This window comes from Sceloporus occidentalis, unplaced genomic scaffold (assembly GCF_023333645.1).
Source record: "Sceloporus occidentalis isolate IW3139 unplaced genomic scaffold, rSceOcc1.0.p SCAF_1, whole genome shotgun sequence".
NCBI classification, from domain to species: Eukaryota; Metazoa; Chordata; class Lepidosauria; order Squamata; family Phrynosomatidae; genus Sceloporus; species Sceloporus occidentalis.
The window spans coordinates 257,227,393-257,250,947 of record NW_028316981.1 but is presented as its reverse complement, the minus strand read 5'-3'; the positions used below and the strand labels follow the sequence as shown (position 1 = coordinate 257,250,947).

Below are 23,555 nucleotides of genomic sequence, written 5' to 3'. Positions count from 1 at the left end.
GTTACATCACCGGTGGGAATTGTGCAGTCCCCCAGATATTGCTGAACTCCTGCTGTCTTCAATGCTCACCATTGGCTATAGTGGATAGGTCTGATGGGAATTGTGGTTCAATAACATCTGGAGGGACAGACACTTCCTACTACAAGTGATAGAGTACTTATTAAACAGATTATTATTATTATTATTATTATTATTATTATTTATATAAAGCTGTAGATTTGCACAGCACTGTACATAAAAACAACAAATATAAAAGAGTAAACCTACCTATCGCGTACAATCTAAGAAATGATAGGATAATACAAATAAAACACATAGCAATACAGGAAATGGCTCAGTAAAACAGGCAACAAAAAGAACATCAGATAGCAAGTGACAATCACGCAACTTCATAATGTCCCTAGCACAATAAAAGTATGCATGCAAATAAAAATATATGTGTTACTCAAGTGTGAAAGCAGGTAGTGAGTATTAAAACCTCCAGACTTAGAAGATCTTGTTTCCTAGGGTTTTTGCCAGCTACCTATCATTTTTGCTGGAACATGTATTTGTGTTCTGATCTGCCCAGCTTATTCTCTGGGTGGACTCTTGGCACCTAGAAATTCAAGTTTGCAGAAGGAATATAAGGGCCATCAACTCCGTGAACATTTCAGATCACTCATTTTGTAACTACTGTGAAGCTGGTTTGAAAAAGCAAATGTTTCTGCTGAAGGAAGAGATTATAATAGGATGTCACAGAGAATTATGCTAATATAGATAAACCTGAACAGACATGAATCTGGTTTTATACCATGCTCATTATCCTGAAGATATTTCAGAATGCCATAACACAACGTAATGCATAGCAATTGTAGAAGTATTGTATAGACTTACAGCAGAAATGATACACTTTTATGCACTCAAGATATATTCTACAATTGACTAAATTGTGAGTGTTCAACGCACTTGTTATCCTCTTTGGACTCATGGTCTCAGTCAAAACTTCCAGTCTAAGTTTTGCATATATATATTCCTTGCTTGGCTTTATTTAAGTGACAGCTATTTTCCAACATTACTCTGATTTATTTTAGAGAAATAAGTATGAGATAAATAAAAAAGAATTACAGTCCTCCCTCTGTTCTCATGGTCTTCGGACTGGCAACCCTCATTTATGTGCAAAGGACAAATGAAGGGAGAATGAATGGGATCTGCACCCGTGGTGCACGCCTGCATGCCCCATGTGCCTGCACCTATTTTCAAGCCAATGGGGCTTGAATATATGTGAAACTCTATTTTCACGAGTGGGTCCAGAATGGATGTCCCACAAAAAAGGAGGGGCGACTGTATATGAATGAATATTCATCAGAAATTGAATTGATCCAAAATGGAGCAACTTGGTTACTGACTGGGAGCAGATGAATGACACTTATTACCATATTTTCAGAGCATGATTTCTAGGTGCAATTCATGGTGCTGCTGCTGACTGATAAAGACCTAAACACCTTTGGACACTTGGCAAGGACTGCTGTCTTCAGGATGAAGCCCTCCGTGTAATAATCTCTAAATGAGATCACCTTCCCCTGGCCCTATGACCATCTGAAGCAAAAATAAGGAATTCCCCGTGGTGGGTCCCTGTCTGTGGAAAGTTTGCCTTACAAACTACTTACAATTTAAACTCTGGGATCGGTTTAGAAGAATCCTCCATGTCAAGTTATCTCATGTATGTGGCAAGAGAAAGCAGTACATTTTGAGATGTTTAGGTAACTTAGGACCCAAACAGACAGGCCCAAAAAAGCTGCTTTGGGTCACTTTGGAGGTATGCTGTTTAAATGATACATGCATCTTAAGAGGCCAGAAGCTGTGCCAAAGCTGCACTCCAGCCTTTAGGACTTAGGTACCGCTTCTGGCCTCTTAAGATGCATGTATCATTTAAACAGCATACCTCCAAAGTGACCCAAAGCAGCTTTATTTTGGCCTGTCTGTTTGGGCCCTTGGAGGGATTTGCAAGAGTACTGTAAAACGTGTGTGTTGAGTGGTGATCCTCACGCTAATATAATTAACTCCTGGAAAACAATGAGAGGAGCAAATGTTCATTGGTTTCTATTTTGTTGCCACTTTCTGAATAAGAGTTAACTGTAATTCCTGTCATCTTAGAAGGGTGAGAAGGAGACCTTCTGATCCTTTTTCTCAGACAGCCAAATGTCTTAAATCAGTCCTAGGCATGGGAAAGTTGAGGATGCTAACAATTAGCCTCTTCCACAACCATTCAGCAGGTTCATAAGGATTGACATGAGCTAAAGTAAAATTTATATAAACTCCAAAACCTAGACAGTCTGACCATGTTTTGTCAAAGGCAAGAAGTACTTTTGGATTTGGAACAAACCTGTGGGAAAGGTTTAAAACTATATTGACACAGCAGGCTGTGTCAGTAAGCCACCATGAATCCTATTTTGGGAGAAAGGGGGGATATACATCCCTAAAATAAATATGTAAGTGTGAAAGCTATAAATCCTAACAAGCAGACTTACTCTCTCCTGTCTGTCACTGAGAGCCCTAAAGGACACAGCATTCATGCCACCCAGAGATGGGCAGTACCCACACTGGCCATCCTGGTCTGCATTGAGTGACATTTGGACAATTCTTCAGGAGCTTATATAGGCAAAGCCATATTGGATTATGTGCTACTGTCTCAGTCCCCTAAATCACCTCAGTCCTATGCTGCAAATTATACCTGTGTTTTGTCTACCCATTTAAAAAATAGATAATGGAATTACCATCTCTGCTCTTACCATTTTGGATGCAGCCTTGCAGATGTTTGCTCCCTTCATGCTAAGACTGGATCAAGAATAAACATGCTCAACTGCCAATGTAACACACAAAGCCGACTAAAGTGTAAAAGCACAAAGGTTTGGGAGAAATATGCTAAGGAGCAGATATAATTGAAAAATTACATGTCACCTAAACCTTGTAACAATGGTCTTCCAGTGATTTCCATTAGACCACATTGGTCCATGCCCAGATAACCTCCAATGTACTGTTCACAGGGCTGTTTTTGAAAATGGTTCAGAGATTGCTGTTTGTTCAAAAAGTATTTAGGGAAACATCTCACCTTTACTGAAACAGCATCATGTCCAAGTCCTGTTTTAATTCCCTTGGGTTTACTATAAAAACAGTGGTATTTAGTGGCTTCCGTGTCACTGAAGGGAGGCATCTTCTCCAAGTATTGCTCCAAAATTTAGAGAAGCTATCTAAGGTGCTAAATCCTAGCCCACCATAATGGGATCTTGAGGAGAGAGGCTTTAGAATAGTTTCACCAGTGATGCTCAACTGGTGTCTGCCTTCTCTCAGGGTCAAACTACACAGGACCATAACCACATAGTTCTGCCTAAATGTAGTTGTTCTAATACAGTGTTGTTTTCACAAACTGCCAATATAGGCTGCCTGATGCAGCCTGAGACCCAAGTGGTTTGAAATTATTTGATGCCAGCTCCCCTGGTGCAGTTCTGCAACTGTAATTTCATTGCAAAAACCTCTTTTTTTTTTAATGGGACCTTTCTTCAAACGCAAATTGCAGATGTGGGGCCTTCAAACCAGGCTGGAACTGCAACGGTGTGGCAAAGGTCTGAACCTTCCTACATCCATCCCTAGCTTACAATTTGCTGATGGAGGGAACTGCACTCAAGGCAGAACTATGCAGTTAAGACCCATAATTCTGTCCCTTTTCCTCCAATTTGGGTTCCTGGTAAGACTTTCTCATTCTCTCTCTTTGAACCTTTTAAAGTGTCATGTACATTTTATTGAGTATTTTTGTGCATTATAAATCCAGTTCATTCTGCTTCTTTCTTAATTTTTGTGACTAACTGTATCCTTTTTACTTTCTTTTTTCTTTTTTCTTTTTTTTTTTTTTTTTGGTAAGCCAGCATGAGAGCACTTCTGTGAAGAAAGAGAGGGATATAAATTTCACAAATAAGAAATAATAGCACATTTCCTCTGTATGGTGTGCAAACATGGTTTTCCTGCACAATGAGAAACATAAACATCTCTGAAATAAACCATCCCCCACCCTCCAGTTCCCAGCTCATCCCACATTAATGCATACTTGCTGGCACTGCATATGACACAAATATTTTAATAGCCCCCCCCCCCCTTTCTCTCATGTCATGGATCCATAAATAAACAAAATCCAGACAGGAATAGAAGGAGCAAAGCATGTGTGGCATTTTCTGTCTGAAGTTCACCAGTAACATGGTGAAGATAATGGTCCAGGTTCAGTCAGTGGCATGACTTCCGTGATGTCAAGCAAGAAAACACATTTTGCACACATCCTCAGACACCTTGTAAGATGTCACAGGTTGAGCACGGTTTGTTTCTTTTGTTTTAACTGACAAGAACAAATCACTGCTCCTTCTGAAAAAATGTAGCTGCCTGTTTTCTTCAAGCCCCTTTGCCTAAAGCAGCTGGTGTTTTGCAGTTTTAAGTGAGCATAGACATTTGGGATCTGCAGGGAACTGAGAAGGAAAGGAAGGGGAGAGAGCAGCTTATTTTGCTAAACTTCTTTTGCCTTCTCCATTCCTTATCCTGAAACAGATTGATTGGTTGAAGGGTCAATTGAACTTAGAGAAATATGTGTCCCTGTCCAGCCTATTCTCTTAGGAATTTTCTCAAAGCTATTTTGCATTGGTGGTCAAGATCCCAGCCAACATTATTCCATGGAAGAAACTTTATTCCAGCCGTGGGCAATCTGTGTCCTGCCAGATGTGATTTGACTCCAACTCCCATAAACCCAAGCCAGAACTGCTTACATTATGCGGGTGGTGATAAGACTTGGGAATCATCTGGAGAGACACAAATAATCCATTTTTGCCTTATTCCTGGACATTTTAACGTACTTTGTTCCAGACAAAGTAAGGGATGCCAGAATACTATGGCCTATGTCCATGAAGTAGACATCATTGCCTCTTGCTTTATTAAATGTTTTCCAGGAAACATTAATTTCAAAGTTCCTAGTTAAGAATTAAACCTACAAAGCCAGTCTGGTTTTTTCTATGGATCAAGAGACTTGAGTTATGTTACCTTCTTCCTCTGCGATAAACAACAATAGTAAGAGCAGTTATAAACATTTAATAACAATAGTAAAAAGTCTGTCATATATATTCTGTAAGTGAAAGTATGAAGCTAATAAAATAGCATGTAAAATGAAAAGGAATCCCCCAACTGAAGTGAATAACATTGAATCTAAATTATCTCCAAATCTGTTGTGTTACTATGAAGAATGCATATTGATCAACAGTAACAGAGCTGTAAATGGAAAGTGCAAAACAATGTAAATATTTGAATGTGCACTGAAGAGTCTGATGTTTTCAGATTTGCTTTGCTGTTTATAGATAGTTCCAAATGCACTCAGTGTATCAATGAAAATAGTATAATGTGTATTCCAACTGCTTTAAATCTCAGATGACCTATGTATGGTTTACAAAGGTGTCTTGTTGTTATTAACTGCCCTCGATTTCAATTCATGGCTTCCCTATGGATGAGACATCTTCAAGACTCTCCGTCCTCCAATGCTCTGCTTAATTCCTGCAACCCCATACTTGTGACCTCCTTAATCAAGTCCATCCATCTAGCATGCATCCTTCCTCTCTTCCTACTTTACCTCCACCTCTCTTCCTACTTTACCTCCACCTGTTGTCTTTTCCAGTGAGTCCTTCCTTCTCGTGATGTATCCAAAGTACGACAGCCTCAGTTTGGTCATCTTGGCTTCCAGGGAGATTTCCGGTTTGATCTTCTCTAGGACCTATTTGTTTATCCTTTTGGCTGTCTGTGGGATCCTCAGCCCTCTTCTCCAGCACCACATCTCAAATGAATTTATTTTCTTCCTATCATCTTTCTTAACTATCCCACTCTCACATCCATACATGGTAAAAGGGAATATGATGGCTTGTATTATTTTAACTTTTGTGCTCAAATGTATATCTTTGCATTTTAGAATCTTTTTTAGTTCTTTCATAGCCACCCTCCCCGTCCTTAATCTTCTTCTGATTTCCTGACTTCAGTTCCCATTTCTGTCAATGTTTGATCCCAGGTATGGGAATTCTTTTACTGTTTCTATTTCTTCATTGTATAGGTTGAATTTGTAAAGGTTCTCAGTGGTCATTATTTTTGTTTGCACTTTACTTTTTGATCTTCCTTAGTAGGTGTTCCAGGTCTGTGAGGTTTTCTGCTAGTACTATGGTGTCATCTGCATATCTTAGATTGTTGATATTCCTTCCTTCTATTTTCACTCCTTTTTCTGTGTCCAAGCCTGCTTTTCTTATAATATATTCTGAATATAAGTTGAACAGATAGGGTGAAAGGATACAGCGTTGTCTGACCCCTTTGCCAACTGTTCTGTTCTGACAGTGGCCTCTTGTTCTGAGTACAGATTCCTCAACAAGATTATCAGATGTGTTAGTATTCTATAAGAAGAGAAGAAAAACAAAAGGGAGATAGGAAGGGAGTCTATAAGTGTGTACCATAGTCTTTCATGATCTATGCAGTCAAAGGCTTTGCTATAGTCTATAATAATGCACATGCTGATTTTCTTTTGGAATTCCCTGGTACGCTCCATTAGCCACCATATGTTTGCAGTGTGGTCCCTAGCACCTCTTCCTTTCCTGAACCTGGCTTGGGCCTCTGGATTTTCTCTCTCCATGTATGGTTGGAGTCTATGTTGCAGAATTTTGAGCAAGATTTTGCTTGCATGGGAGATCAGTGCTATGGTCCTATTGATGCTGCAGTCTCTTTTGTCTCCCTTTTTGTGGATGGGGATGTATATTGATCACTTCCAATCTGTTGGCCATCATTTTGTTTTCCATATCCATTGACATATGTTGGTTAGCACTAGAGTTTGTGGACTGAAGAAGTTCAGTTGATTTGGTGATTTGTTTTTCGCTATTTCTCTTATTTCAGTTTCCACCTCACTTTTTAGAATTTGGGGTTCATCTTCATATGGCTCTTCATCCCATGAGTCCTTCATTTTGTCATCTCTTTTGCATAATTCTTCTGTGTATTGTATCCAATGTCTTTTTATTCCCTCCTGGTCTTGAATTATGTTATTTTTATTGTGATAAAGTGTCATTGCAGTAATTTTCTTTAAGTTTCCGAACAAACTGTTGTACTGTTGCATTCATAATTCTTAGTTTGTTCCTATCTCCCTTTTGTTTTTCTTCTCTTCTTTTTTTATTGCTTGTAGTGTTGTGTCTGTTACCCATGGTTTTCTCGCTTTCTTTTTGTTTATTGAAAGTGTCTGTCTGCGTTCTTCTTTTATTATGTTCCTGCCTTTTATGTTTAGTTTATGTTTGGTTTTCTTCTTGAGTCTTACTCTTATTTTTGATATGAGTAATTCGTGATCTGTGCCACAGTCAATACCTGGTCTAGTCTTGGCCACCATTATAGAGTTTCATCATCCTTTACTTCCAGTTATATAATTTATTTGATTTTTGTGTTGACCATCTGGTGTTACAAAGGTGTAATATCCAATCCCATCCCCCAAAAATCCTTTCTTCATATGCACAGCACATCTTTCTACCAGCTTACCATTTTCTTCCTTCTTCCCTTTTTTTAGTTGAGATAATCAAAAACAAAGCTGTATTCTGACAAAATATTCCAAGTTTAATAAATGTGTGCCTGCGCCTGTTTTTAACAGATGTTTTTAACAGATGACAGGGGGATTGTACCCAAGTAATTTGTGCAATATAGTTGTTGGTTTACTTTCTTTTCACATCCCAGAAAAAAAAGGAGAGCATCAGCCCACACTGAAGAATTTGCACTGCACTTGGCAGATAAAGTTGTTCAAATCTACTCCAACTTTGATGCTGTGGTCGATACAGTGCATGTCGATGTAAACATAGTGCCTGTTTGTCCACTGTTAATGGATACTTTGTGCATCCTGAGGATATGGACTGGATCCTCTGAGAATTAAGAGCCACTGCATGGGTGCTAGATCCTTGTCTTTCCTGACTTATCAGATACTCCAGAGGGGGACTGGCTGAGTGTGTGAAGATTGTCAGTACCTTCCTACAATAAGGCAGCATTCCAATGAGCTAAAGAAGACAGTTGTGAGGCTTTTGTTGAAAAAGCCACCCCTGAATCCCTCTAGAACAAATAATTATTGGCCAGTTTTCAACCTACACTTTTTGGGCAAGGTATTGGAGCATGTGGTGGTCTCTCAGCTTTGTGGGTTTCTGAATGAAACAGATATCTAGATTCATTTCAGTCTGGTTTCAGGCCTGGCTATGGGACAGAGACAGCTTTAGTCACTTTGGTGGATGATGTACTTAGGGAACTGGACAGTGTGTCACTATTGGTTTTGCTGGACTGAGCTATTCTGCTGGGCTGCCTCACTGGAATGAGCCTTGGAAGTACTGTTTTACAGTGGAGGGGTGAACCCAGGTGCCAACCTCTGGAATTGGGTTGAAAAGTGATTTTAAAACAACAACAACAGAAAGTTATGCTGAGTAGGGCATAAGGTAGGGAGGTGTTTAAGGGGGAGTCAGGAAGAGAATGTTGTGGTGGCAGCAGCCCCAGCCACAAAATTTTGAGGACATGCAACATTGGTTGCTGTCAAAGGGATATGGCCCCCCCACACACACTTTAAATTGAGGCAATAGCTGTGAGATCAGGGCTCATGTGGTAAAGCCTTTAATCCAGCCAAGACAGATGTGCTCTTGGTCAGTTGGAAGGCATCTGGGAATAGGGATCTATTCAGCCTGTGTTAGATAGGGTTATACTCTCCTTGAAGATGCAGGTTCACAGTTTAGGAGTACTCCTGCTCTCAGCTTTGAAACTTGAGGCTCAGGAATCTGCAGTGACTAGGAGAGCTTTTGCACATTTAAAGCTTGTGCACCAACTTTGTCCGTTCCTTGATATGCCAGCTCTTACTACAGTGGCACTTGCCTTGGTTACATCCCATTTGCACTACTGTAATGCACTCTACTTAGGGCTGCCACTGAAGAGCGCTCAGAAACCTTAACTGGTCTAAAGAGCTTCACCCAGACTATTAACTGGAGGAGGTTACAAAGGCCATACTACACCCCTCTTGAAACAGCTCCATTGGCTGCCAGTTTGTTTCTGGGCATAATTCAAAGTGCTGATTATAACCTATACAGCTCTATATGGTTCAGGTCAAGGCTATTTGGCAGAACATATCTCCCTGTATGAGCAGGACTGGGCTCTGAGATCATCAGGAGAGGCCCTTCTCTCAGTCCCACCACCATCAAAAGCGTGGTTGGTAGGGACATGAGCAAGGGCCTTCTTGGTGGCTGCCCCTAGAGTCTGGAACTCCCTGCCCAGGGAGGCCAAAATGGCCCCTTCCTTGTTATCCATCTGTTGGCAGGCTAAAACCTTTTTATTCTGTACGGCTTTCAAAACAGAAAGGTTTTAAAGAATGAGCTAGGTGGTACTACAATGTTTTAAACAACTGTTTTAAAATGTTTTTATCTTTTGAAATTGCATTTTATTCTTTTATTGTTATATGTTTTAATACTGTAATAGTTTAATTCTATTTCAATGTTCACTTTTTGTACATTTTTAATTATATTCTTTTTCCTCCGATGCAAATTAGCACTAAGCATATTGAGGGCATGAATGTAAAACTCTGGAAGAGGGAAAAGCCACATTTCCCAAGATGTGAAAGGTAATAACAGCACAGGAAGCATGGATTCCTACCATGTACCATATTCTGCTAGTCTCAAAATAAAAGGGGGGCACTTTTCTATTTTTAGAGTCATCTTTCTGTAACTATAATGGAGCCGTATGGTTACTCCTGCTTTATTAATGCCCAGTAATCATGCAGAGGTCTTGGAACAGAATGGCTCAGAATGAATTCATTTGGATTCATCTTGAATCCATACCGCTCATTGGGTAAAGGATTAAAGAGATAGTCATCACGACTGACTAATTTTCTAACATGCATGTTTTCTATTAATCTTGGAATTAGTGTAGAAACAAAAGTCTATATCAGAGATGAGAATTGTTTAAACCTCCAGATGTTCTTCATATGCAACTCTCAGCAGCCTTAATCAGTGTAACCAGTTGTGGCAGATGCTGGTAACTGCAATTCAACATTTGGAAGACTCCACAATTCCCACATCTGGGTTTACTTGTATCTCCTATTGGAGCAGCTCACAAATCTGAATGTGTGAAATACATGGTATCTTTCAAGTCTACATTATGCAAATGCTTTGACCCTACTATCTGCTATCAGCCCTACCCATCATGGGCAGTGCTAATGGATTCTGAAAGTTGTAATCCAAAACATCTGGCGAGTCATGTATGTGAGATAATGATGTTGACTGAAGTTACCAAACTGAGGAAGTCTTCGTAAGGATGTTCTCCAGGCTCAGAAAGACTATGTGGTTGTATTCACAGCCCAGAAGGGGCAGCCTCCAGCTGCCACGGCCCCGATCTGGCCTTTCCAGGGCGTGAAAAGGAGCCACAAAAAGTGGCTCCTTTTTGCACCCTCCAAAATGTGCAATAGCCACTTTGGCACAGCTTTATGGAACTTCTTCGGCATTTCATCATGAAGACGCAATGCTGGAGGAGCACTTTGACACTATGTGATGTCGCGTGCAGAATCACACTGCCCTAGGGTGGAGCTGGGGCATGCATCCTGTAGATGCTACACCCCAACTCCACCCTCAAGCTAGCCCAAACTGCTGGTGTGCACAGGGCCTAAGAACGCAAACCCACACATAGGTGTGACCTTTTCCATTTGCTTGTGAAAGTTTCCAATTAGAAGCTTTTCATACGGAGTCATACAGCATACTTTTTCTTCTTTATGCAGTAGGGGGTTACATGAGGCTTGAAGATTTGAACAATACTGGGCTTAATAAACATTGGTTGAAATGTATCTCCTTCACTTACCACATCAGAAGTCAGCCTGGTATGGGTCTTCCTAAACAGTGATCAAGAATGGATGTCCATTCTTTTTTTCCCTTCAATATAAGAGCCAAGGTTTGGGCCTGGTTATAATGATGCCACTAGCAATGCTCATCACTATAGCTCTAGAGATATCTGCAAAATCTGTTTTACCCATAACCTAATCACAGATAGCTACTGAAGTCAGAAGGGGGTGGAGCTTCAAAATTAGGCATTGAAAATTTTGAGTAGGTATGGGTCCAGCTCTACAAACCAGGATCAAGCTAAACCAAGCCCTCCTTTAATACCAGATCAAAGAATCCTAATCAAATCTGAGAATTTTTGTGAAGGGAGCCTTGTGAAAAGACATGAACCTTAGAAAGGCAGGTGTTTGTTTGTTTGTTCCTCTCTCTTCACAGTAGGACAAAACATTGCAGACACATTTTATACTTCTTCTCTCAAGTGAGAAATGCCCAACACCTTACCAGTGACTTCTTGTAAATTCAGGTTATCAGCAGTTCCATCCAGATCAACAAGGTTTGTAAATGTTAATGCACCTCTGTTTATGGAAGCCTGATAAAACTCATTTCGAATTATCAACACAACCATTTTTTTGAAGGTTGTTATATGGTAAGCTATCTATTGTAGTCCTTGGGATGTCAGTGTTGCAGCTTATTATTTCCTGGGCCAGTCCTGGGTGATATCATTAGGACTGTGGCATGTTGCACTAATCTTATGCTAACCTCGATTCTGGGATTAAACAATAAAAAGGCAAGTTGTTGGAACATGTCAATCAATAAATGATGTTAAAGAAAAGGGAGGAAATGAGAATGTTACAATGTATGCAAGGGAGAGTTAGGGAATAAACATAGGTGATGCAGACAACAGGAGAAGAAAGGACAATACAAGAATATGATGGTGTAATGACAACAGAAACCAATGATAGCCCTGAAAATCTTCAATGAATGCATTTCTGTTAACATGGTACAGAAAATTTGCCTGTGTTCAGAAGCAGGGCTGTGAAGCAATCCAACAGCTCAAGAACTTGACATTGATCTCTACAGAAAACACTTTCCCAAAAACACTGTTTTTCAAGGGAGGAAATTCAATTTTAGAACAGACTACCAAATATATATGAATGTATGTTATGAAGTTCAATGCTTTTTTGTTGCTTTTATTGAAAATCAGTCCAAGGGAGTTGTAATTTGAACAAAGAAGCAGTGGGATGGGAAAGAGTGTGTAACACAGTTCTCATATGCTGTTTTTACACTCAACAGTCTCAAGCTGCCTTCCTCCCCCAGACTGTTCCTGACTCTATTTTACTCCAATAAACACACAGTAGAACATCATAAGGATAATGTTTGCGCACTCCTTCCATTCTACCCCCTGTACTCAGGACTCCAAGCTTTATATTTTAAAAAAAAGATCTAGGGTTTGTTACACATATTTTCCAGGAAGGGAGAGCCTCTAAGAGAGCTGATGTCCAGGTTTGTGACAGTTGTGGACTTGACAGCTGACTGCTGCTGCTTGCCTCAGCCAATTCTTCATCATCTTCATGCTTAAAGGGAAGCTCATATGGTTTCGTTGTCTTGTGCAGCTTCTCAAATCGCCATTTCATTATTTGCTTGAAGCGCTCCTCTTCCAGTTTTTGTTTCTCTTTAAGCTCTAGTTCCAAGAGTTTTTCTTCTAGCTTAAGCCGGAGATGCAATTCCTTTTCCCACTATTGCAAAACAATAGTGACACGAGGTTATTTCATTAGAGAGCTTAAAAACATGCTAGTGTATTGACTCTATAGGAAACACAAATCCTGGAGATGAAGGATGTAGCCTCCTGTAGAATTAAAGCAGTTTAACATAATTTTAAGTGTCCTGACTCTGTACTAGACAATCTTGAGATTTGACGTTTGGGGAGGCACCAGAATTGTCTGACAAACCAGACTGAATACCTCACCAAACTAAAAATCCGAGGATTCTGTACAATAGAATCCTGGCAATGAAAATGGTGTTAAACTGCTTTAATTGTGTGTTGTGGCTACAAAGATTGAGAAAATTGACACCGGCAGGACTAGTGATCAGAAATATTCTTGGCATGAGTGAATAATGTACATCCTACAGAGTGGTTACATTCTCTAAAGTACTGCTGAGCAGGCTAAAATCTCTTGATATGATCCTCACAAGCTTAGGTTTCTTTGTTTTAAAGCACATGTCCAGCATGTTATAAAGTTAACTTACAATTCATCGGTCAAATATTTGAAAAACAAATGTTAGAAGTATGTATGTATGTACTGACTTTTCAAACCGAATTTCATCTCTCATATATATATATATATGGAATCCATGCAGCTAGAAACCAGGGCCATTTTGGCTAGCTGGGAGACTCAGCTAATATAGAAGAATTGTCATGCTTTCCAATATGCCAAAATCTGTTATCTGAAAGTGAAATGCCAAAAGAAACCAGGCCAAAAGGCACCTCACTTGCCTGCGATCAGCATCACAAAAGGAAAGCAACACATTCACCAGCCATGACCTAGCAAACACCATATGCATACAAATCATATGCAGGAAACATATTCAGGGGTAGCTGTGTTGGCTAGGTTACATTAATTTTATGCACATTAAAATATGTAAATCATCTGCTACCCTCCAACTCATGATGCATTTCCACAGCAGCTTTCAATGTTGAACCTATTCTTCTTCAAGCCTTTATTATTTTCCAAACCACAAACATCTTACTCTTTGGGGAGAGGAAATTTCCAGTTAGAAATAAACTTTATTGTGAAATTGCCCTGCCCATGTCTTAAACCGGAGGTGGGGGGGGGGGCAAATCTATGGCTTGGAAATCTCATTTAGCTGAAGAATATATTATTCAGTTTGAAAGGTGGAGCTCTTTAAATGATAAAGTAATGGCATTAGAAAAAAAAATTACAGGTGACAGGTACAAAAAATGCAAAGGGGATTGCTGCCCCACAAATTTGATTTTTGAAAGAGAGTAACAGTACATTTCACATTAATCCCTTCATCTGTTTGGTAGAGCCACAGCCGTGGCCACAACCCATCCACATGCCATGGCCACAATCCATCCAGAATCTGGCCCAAATAGGAGCAGCAAGAGCTGCTCCAATTTGGGGCAGATTGAAGCTGTCCCATCACAGCTTCAGATAGCTTCCAGCTGGCTTGGGGGTGTTTGGTGTCTAAATGCCACATCCCAAAATCACTCAAAGCCACCCAGTGTGCAATCACCAGTGTGACTGCCGGGCAACTTGGGGGCATGGCACATGTAAATGCCATGCCTTTAAGCCTGCTTGAAGCTGGCAGTTTGTTCCGGCCGTGTGACTTTATTTTTATTTTTTATTTTTTTGGCTTGCACTGGAGCTGAAGGAGGGTGAGAAGGTGTGAGGATGGGCAGGAGGAGGCAACAAACTGACGGGAAAACTTTACATTTTTTTAAAAAGGGTAGAATAGGGGGAGGTCTCTTACGAAAGAATGGTGTCCCTCCTCTGCTGTTGTATGCCTTCAAGTCATTTCTGACTTAGGATGCACCTTGACAAGGTTTGTTCAGAAGGAGTTTACCTTTTCCTTCCTCCTCCCCCGCCCGCCCAGTGTGAATAGGAACAGGGTTAAAATGGCATTGAGAGATTTGAAACGCTGAGGAGACCCAGATACTCCTCGGTACAAAAAGGTAAGTGTGAATGAGCCCCAACAAACCACAACTGCACCTATTTTTATCTTTAGGGTATTTTTTTAGTTGATATGTTTCAAATGATTTCAAATTCTACAGTCCGTTTAATTGCATTTTATCCATTTATTAATTTATTTGCAGTATTTAAACCCCACCCTTCAGCCAAAAAGTCACTTAAAGGATCTTAAAAATCTAAATTTGGGAATCTCCCACCATCAAGTTTGCAATCCAAATAAGACAGGACACTCGAGGGAAAAGGGGTGGCAGTGGGAGAATGGGAAACATCTAAAGGTTTTAGAAGTTATTTTAAATATAACTTTTCTGTTTTAATCTCTATGTATTTTAAAATTAGACTATGGCGCGTTACAGACCGCCCGTTTGGGGTGGCCTGTAAGCGGCCCTTTCCCCGCTGTATCGGGGCCTCAGCTGCCACAACGGCAGCCTCCGAGGCCCTGATCCGCCACTTTCCAGGCCGCGGGGAAGCGGCAAAAGGCCACTTCCCCGCGGCCTGGAAAGGGGTGTCCTTGGGGCTTCATGCCCCAAGGACACTCGATGGCAGCGAGGAGGAGGAGAAAGGGGCCGCTCGGCCCCTTTCTCCCTTGTGTCCCTGGCGCAGCCGTCTAAAAGCTGTGCCAGGGATGCAAACCTCAGAAGGAGCTCCGTTTCAGAGCTCCTTCTTGAGCCGCGGAAAGGGCGCTCTATGCGCCCTCGCGCAGCGTGATAACATCACAACCGTGCCGGCTCGTTTGGAGGCGGTGCGGTGGTGACGTCTCCATGGCAGCCCCCGTGTAGAACGGGCGCCGCCATTTTGTACATGTTGAGCACATACTAGGGTTGGGGGCGTCCAGAAGAGTTGCCCCTTTCTAACCCTAGTACGTGCTCAGCACGTACTTTTAGGCGCGTCTGTAACGTGCCTATATTTTAATCTATATATATTTTAAAATTAGACACTTAGACAGCAAAAAAACCCCAATAAATGGGTCTTAGATCAAATCAAGCCTACAAATCACATCAAATCAAACTGTCCCTAGAAATCAAGTTGACTAAACTGAGACTGGAGTACTTTGTCCATATCATAAGAAGACCTGACTCTCTAGAAAAGACAATAGTACTTGGTACATTAAAATGCAATAGGAAAAGAGGAAGACCACATTCCAGATGGATAAACGGAATCCAGGAAGTCACAGCCCTGAGTCTGCATGGCCTGAACAGAGCTGATGATGATGATGATGACTTGGGTGAGTGACTTGGAGATCTCTTATTTGTGGGGTTATCATAAGTGGAAGTTGACTTGGCAGTAGTTAATAAAAACAATACAGACTTTTGGCATTGTTGTCTGGCTTACTGTTTTATTTTTGTACAGTGCCATGTACATCGTTAATGTTCACCAATATTCTGCATCACCTACTTAGTTACACATTTGTAACTAAGAAACATCTCCTGGAACAATCTCCTAAACCTGCCTTAACTTCCAGTAGCTGCATCAAGGTCAGGTTGGTCTGTTCAGCAGGTGATCAGGGCACAAGAGTATGGCATTTTTAGCCCCCTTCCTCCAACAAACTAGCTGTAATATAGGTCATACTTCTGGCTGTTGCAGCCTCACATGCTGATAGAAAGAGGCTGAAAACATCGTCCTTCTGTGCCCTGATCACCTGCTGAACATCGCTTGATGAAACTGCTGGCTGTTAAAGGGGCCTTTAAGACATGGCAAATAGTGCTAGAAAGACTTTCTCTTGTGTCTTCATCAAAAAGTGTCCATGTACTTGTATTTCTGCTTATTCTATAAGCTGCCTTGAGTCTCAGCTTTGGGGGAAAGGCAAAATATAAATAAACCAGTGCAATACCATACTCCGTGATGAGACTATATACAAAGTTTGGTGTGAGAAAATCACCTCATGAATAAAAAATGACCTAAAAAAGTAATTTAAGAATTGTTTTGTGCCTTCAAGTCGTTTCCAACTTATGGGGACCCTATCATGGTGTTTTCTTGGCAAGATTTGTTCAGAAGGGATTTGCCATTGCCTTCCCCTAAGACTGAGAGCATTTGATGTGCCCAAGGTCACCCAATGGGTTGTATGGCTAAGTGGGGAATTGAACCCTGGTCTCCAGAGTCATAGTCCAACCGTCAAACCATACACCACACTGACTCCTAAATAAGCCCTCTTCATGAAAGACTTCACAAATGGAGCAGTGAGGGAAGTACTATATCTGGAGACCGAAGGTAGTGTGAGGGTCAAACATGAATATGGGAGGGAGATGTTCACATCCTGGACCTGAAGTGAAATGCAATACGGGGTCAAGTAGTGTGTGAAGACAAAGTACAAGGGAAGAAAAACAACAGGAGTCTACTGTTGGGCTAGAAGGAAGAAGAAGTACTAGCTGTGTTGAGGAAGGAAATGTATTCATAACCAGAGCTTAGCCAAGTTTTTATCATGTCACTATTGGGGCTCCCCACTGCATTTGTAACAAACATTTGCATTGATCGTTTCAACCCAAGCTCACAGTTTTCGGCAGAAGTCTCTCTCTGTGTAAAATAAAGTATAATCTTTTTTTTAAAACCCAATGTCATCTGTACAAATATTGTGCAGGGACTAAAAGTTTTAAGGGCTGCAACCGAGGAGAAGTTCATATCTCTTGTTTTGAGCCTCAACAACATCATTACTGCATTAATGGAGGCCCTGAAGGTATAGTCTTATGTGTAGAAACTGCAGCTCAGAGTAAAACAGAAATAATAAATGTGTTGTTTACTAAAGAAGAAGTGCAGCTTAAGTTTAGAAAGGAGGATAAAGGAGAAGAGATTTGGAAATAATGGCCACATAAAAAGAGGTGATAAGACTTTGAAACACAGGGGAAGGAACTTGAAATTCTGAAAAGCTGTTTGGAAGAGGTGATTGATTTTATGGGATGCTCCTGATTATATTATGGACTGGCTAATCTTAAATAATAAAATGTTCTCCTTCTAACAAAGCACTATAAGCTAGGCAGTAGCTTGTAGGCATTTTTGCCACAGTTCCCATTATTATCAGCTGACAGAACTTCCTTGAGTGATAAAATATATTTCAGTACGCTTAGTATTTTTGCTGCCTCCAGAGTCAGAACTCAATGGTGAATTAACTCTCAAAGCTTGCTTAATGTATTAGAATTCATATATTCCTTTCCTTTCATTCCCAGAACTAGCTCAATAACAGCAAATTTTAAGAACTTTTCAAAATACAGAATGTTCTGGGTATTTATACAGAAAATGGCAAGAGGAAGTCTCCAAGCCCAAACAGAGCATAACCAAGTTGTATGTGTGGCTATTACTATTAATAAGAATGTTGATAGTACATTCTAAAAGTTATCTGTACCACAGTGTTATGCTTAGAATATGTAACGTGTCCTACACAAGCTAGTTAGCTAGCTTCAGAGATGAGTGGGGATTTGATCATTTTTACAATGAAATTACTACTGAAAGTATGAAAGAAAAACACTTTAAAACAAGCTAGTTTTAAAGGAGCAATGCCACTTTCCACTTGATTGCTTTGAGGCCTGTCAGATTCAATTCAAAAGGAAAAGTTGCAGTGAAAGTACTGTATTCAATACAGTGTACTAGAAAGGCTACTGAATCAAGAGTGGCAATTACATTCTCTAGAATAGTGACCTGCAAAAAACAAACAAACACACACACACACACAAACCCGCCAAGATTGCTGTGCCTCCCTAAGCATTCACATCCCTGTTTTTTTCAAGCCTAGTTCAGTAATAACTCCCTCTGGCACCCAGTGAAAAACTGTGCCTGGAGACCTCCAGAACGAGCAGTTTATATTTAAACAACCCTCTCCCTTGCCTGCCAAGGCAAATAAATAAATATTAAAAATAAATAAATAAAAACAAAAAGAAATAAACAAGGGATTGTGTTTGAAGTACAAGCTGGAAGTCACTTGTTTTGTTTTTGCCCTGCAATTCACATCCTCTATCATTATTTGCTGACAAGATGACAATCATGTATTCAGAAAGTCATTTCTAGGAGGAAGGAGGAAGAGGAGGATCCCTGGTATGATCCCTGTGCAGGAACCATTTGCAGGGGGCTTACTTGAAAAAAAAGGGCCAGTTCCTGGTAGCAGTTGCTTGCTATACATCAGCGCTTATCTGTGGGAACGATAGGCTTATAAGGTGAATAGAGAGTAGGGTTCTTGTCCCTTTCATAGTAGAATACAAGAGGGAATTTTAAAGGTGCATACCTTCCAACAATCCCAATTTGACAGTAAAAGTCCCAATTAATCCTCTGTCACCCCACTTTTCGGTTGCTTTTAACATGTCCCAGTTTCTCTCTCTTTCTCCAACTTTGTTCTCAGTTTACTTCAATTGCTGCAAACTGAATTCAAGGCGAAAACAATAGTTTGCAGTCAATTCAGGAGGGGAGGGTGAGGGACCATTCCCAATCTAGCAGATTCAGGTGAAAGTAAACTCCTGCAGTCTCTCCTAGCTTGTCTGTTCTTCCTCATAAATAAGTTTTGTTGTCTTTGTCGCACATGTCCCAGTTTGCATATGTGAAATATTGGAAGGAATGAAGATGTTGCTTGCATTATCATGTCTGGAAAGCACAACTGACCACGATCATGCAAAAGACTGTCAAATGATGTCACACAGATCCCATCGTCCCATCATTGAAGCAGCATTCCCCAGCATTTTACATTAACAGGAGATTGTGTTAATGCAATGCTGCTTTATTGACATGACAACAGCGCTGCATCTGAAAGATTTTTGCGGGATTGCAGTCAAAGATGGGATAAGGACAGGAGAGTGATCCTGTCATTATCCAGTCCCCATGTGATAATCTCCTCAGTCAGGGTCACACTCATACACCCTTTTTCCTTATCTGCATCAATTTGACAAGAATGCATGTGCTAGGTAACCCCAGAGATCCTTTTACTACAAGGGGAAGATGGAAAAGATTTCTTCAGAGCTATTTTCAATGAAGGTCCAGGGAACTCCTTTTGAATTTGCCTTATCTGAAACATTTGCCAAGAAGGAGGAGGAGGAGAAGCCACCACTGCCACCTATGCTACTGGATTGAAGAAGACAAAAGTTGATTGATGAGTTTAAGCTCCTTGCTCTCTGCTCTAGACCCTTTTAAGCATTTTTCCAGCAAAAGCCCAGTTCAAACTCCATATTGATCTGTTGTGGCAGGATACAGAACCGGAGCTTGAAAAACTTACTTTTTTGGAAATAAAACTCCTGGAATCCTCCAGCCACTGTGCCCCTGACAATGCTGCCGGGGGCACAGTGGTGGTGGTTCTCAGAACTGCATTTCAAAAAAGGAATTTTCCCAAGCTTTATAAAGGACAACCTAATTCTGGTCCCATTTTTTGGGGAAATATACATAGAAGACATCAATACTTCACATACATATCAGGTCTTTATCAGAAGGAGCCATGCCTCAGTCAGCGTACAACTTACCAATAATGGAAGCTTATGCCCCACAGCTTGGAAAGGTAGTTAAAGGATTATTGAGATCTATTAGCTGATAACAGCAAACTTTAGATTTGTAATACACAACACTGCATTTATGCAAGTATTGCTTTTAATGTCTGCTCTTACCTGATTATCAATGATTCTCCTTAGTTCCATATCTATGCGGGTAAAGTAATCAGGATAGGGAGATTTTGGCACTCCAGCTTGCAAAATTTCTTCCCTTTTGGAAAAAAGGAAAAAAAGTAAAAAATATGTTACCCAACCTTGTTATTACAGATTTTCAAGAAGGCCAATCCTAATTTAAATAACAGATGACTCTAGGTCTCACAATGTCTAAAGAAATCCCTGCAACTGCTTACAGGGCCCTTAGTCTTTCAGTTTCTTTAACTCTAAGCAAAAGTTGCATGGGCCTTCCTTGTAGAAGAAGATTTCCATCTGTATTTGAAGCCTAGAGCAAAATGTCTTTTTTATTTGGCAAGTTCAGCTGTTGTTCTTGTTGTTTGGGTATAAAGAAAGTCATTGCAATCTATTATTACATATTTATTTCTGCAGTTATGCCTGGCTCTATAATTACTCGGGTTCAGGTTATAATTATAATCATAAAGATCATTATATGCTACAGCTTTGTTACTAAAATATATGATAAATGCACCATGTATTTCAGAGACTCACCTCCACTCTTCATATGCTAAGGGTGTTTAATTTACAAAAGGGAAAGACAGAGAGAACCTACGGCTGCATCTGCACTGCAGAAATAACCCAGGTTGACACCAGTTTAACTGCTATGACTCAATGCTATGGAATTCTGGGAACTGTAGTTTGTTGTGGCACCTGGGCTTACTTACAGGGAAGGGGCTAAATGTCTCCCAAAATTACAGTTCCCATAATTCCATAGCACTGAGCCATGGCAGTTACAGTGCAGATGCAGTGTAGGTAGGGTTGCCATAAATCAGGACCTCCAAACCGGGACAAATGTAGGACAGATTTTTTTAAAATGGAGGACACGTGAAAAAATTGGATGGTTTTTTAAAAATGTTAATATAAATGCATGTTTCTTAGGCATGATCAAAATGGAGGACATTTTGGCATTATTCCCAGACAGATGGCAGAAATGTACTTCCCTTTCTGGCCAAACCATCCCCCTCCCCATTCCAAAATACATGACAGCACATTTGGGCATTGAACATGGCTTTACTTAACATGGCAATTTCTTGCATATTTCAGAGGCTTATTGCATAACCAAACTCTTTGGGTTTCACACTGAACATGGATTCACATGTCTATGCATACTGAATATGTCAAGGTGGTTTCACAAGAAGTGGATTTGCCCTCGGTTTCAGGTGTCTTGCACCAACTATACTTCTCAGAAGTGTGTACTTGGTCAAGGGACTTTGGTTTTTCTTCACTGTGCATGAGTTTGTAAAAATCACCTCAAAGGCTTGCTGATATCAATACCACCACCACCATCATCATCATCACCAGTATCATTGTTAAAACAAAGCAAACCTGTACAAATGGAATGGAAATCCTCCTCCTCCTCTTCTTCCTCCTCCCTCCTCCTCCTCTTCTTCCTCCCTCCTCCTTCCTTCCTCCTTCTCTTCTTCCTCCTCCTTCATCCCTCCTCCTCCTCTGCCTCCGCCTTGGCGCACTCCCCCTCCACGCACTCCAGCAGCAGGCAGGCAGCCACTTCCTCCTCCTCTGCCTCTATAGCCCCACGCACAGGCACGCAAGCAGAAGCGTGCGAGGCGGAGGCGGAAGAGGAGGTGGATGGCTGCCTGCCTGCGGACGGGGAGCGCGCCAAGGCAGGCAGGCAGGCAGGCAGGCACCTCCGCCTCGCGCGCTTCTGCATGACCACACTGGGAGCTTGCCTTGGCCCCAGCCGGTGGCAGCACACTCGCCCCTGCTTGTGCGCCTGCGCGCAGAGCTATACAGGCAGCTCGGGCGGGCCCTCCGCCACCTCCTCCTCTGCCTCTGCCCGAGCTGCCTGCCGGCGGGGGCCAAAACAAACACCCAGCGCAGTCATGCAGAAGCAGCCATAAGCAGGGCGCATGCAGGGGCGGAGGAGGAGGAGGTGGGTAGCCATGGGCGGGGCAGTCCTGCTTTTGGCGGGAAACCGGACCGGGACCGGGCCAGGACCTCCAAAAGCAGGATTGCCATGCCTACAGGCAGGATATGGCATCCCTAAGTGTAGATGGTATCAAATAGATCAGAAGTGGGCACGTGTCAGGGTTGTAGGGACTGCATTATCTCCACTATATCGTGGTGGGCCCCACTTATCCCATAGTCACGTCCATATCCACCAAACAAAATTATGGGGCAGGAAAAAAGTTTTGTCCCCAAAAAACTTTTGTTATTTTTGTTGTTGTTGTTGTTTTGCCTCTAAAAAGCAGAGAGCTTATGTAAAAAAAAACGAGGAGGTCCTAAGCATAGTGAAATGGCCACCACTGCCCTCAGAGACTTGTGGGAGTGCAACTGTCATTAGAAGGCCAGTATTTGTGGGGGATCTTTCAGGGCACCCTCAAATGGCTTTGGGGGTAGACACAGCTCACAAAATACATTTAGCCTACTACTAATGTAAGCATGAAAACAAAAGATACACCACGTTTTTTCTTTTTTTTAAAAAAAGTGCACATTTGTATGTGTGCTTTAAACTGTATGCATAATGAACATATTGTCTCCACTGACTAAAGCATCTTTAAGCAATATATTATTTTAACATGATATATGTGTTTTTTCTATCTGGACTTTTCCAATGTGCACATTTTCAGATGCCCCCACTGCCACCCATCAATATGTAGATTCCATAAAACAAATGACAGCTGACTTGTGGACAATTGAGGACACATGAACTGGCCAAAATCAGCAAGACGAATTCCACCAGGACAGATGCTTCACATCCAACACTAAACAAAGTAGGTAGTAAGGACACTCCATTACTTCAGCGGAGAAGCAAAATCATAAAGGAGGATATGGCTGTATGGTTATTCTGATCCACAGCTCATCAGAGCTTGAAAGGTAAGCCTTGTTTATCCTTTGACTCATTTAATCTGAATATCATACTGTCCAACTCTTCAAATTTGGCAGGGACACTCTTCCTCCACTTTTTAAGCTGCTTTTAAAATGTTCCAGATTATCTCTTATCTTCCCACTTCTATCCTTTATACCTAGCACACTTCAGTTGCTGCAAACTGAGTCCACAGTGCAAAAGTAGTTTGTAGTCGGTTATCTCAGGAGGGAGAAGGGAAGAAGAGGGGCAGAATCTTGCCCTTCCCAGTTGTTGTTGTGTGTCTTGGAAGTTGTTTCTGACTTATGGTGCCCCTAAGGCCAACCTATCACAAGGGTTTCTGGGTCTGAGAGTGTGTGACTTGCCCACAATCACCCAGTGGGTCTCCATGACCAAGTGGTGATTTGAACCCTGGTCTCCAGAGTCATAGTCCAATGTTCAAACTACTGTATTACACTGGCTCTTCTCAGTATACTTGGGCAAAGAAAACTGTGGCAGTGTTTCTTAGCTTGTGTGCTCTTCTCATTAATAATGTTTGCCATCT

The 23,555-nt window shown here is 41.2% G+C and overlaps 1 protein-coding gene across 1 annotated transcript in view; it reads right to left on the bottom strand.

The window, feature by feature from the left end:
- Positions 1-11,945: 11,945 nt before the first annotated feature.
- Positions 11,946-23,555, bottom strand: part of TMEM232 (transmembrane protein 232) — a 212,964-nt gene continuing 201,354 nt past the window's right edge. The window contains 3 exon segments of the mRNA XM_089512422.1: positions 11,946-12,374; positions 12,377-12,595; positions 20,134-20,227. Coding sequence (XP_089368548.1) covers positions 12,303-12,374; positions 12,377-12,595; positions 20,134-20,227 — 385 coding nt within the window. The 3' untranslated portion in view covers positions 11,946-12,302.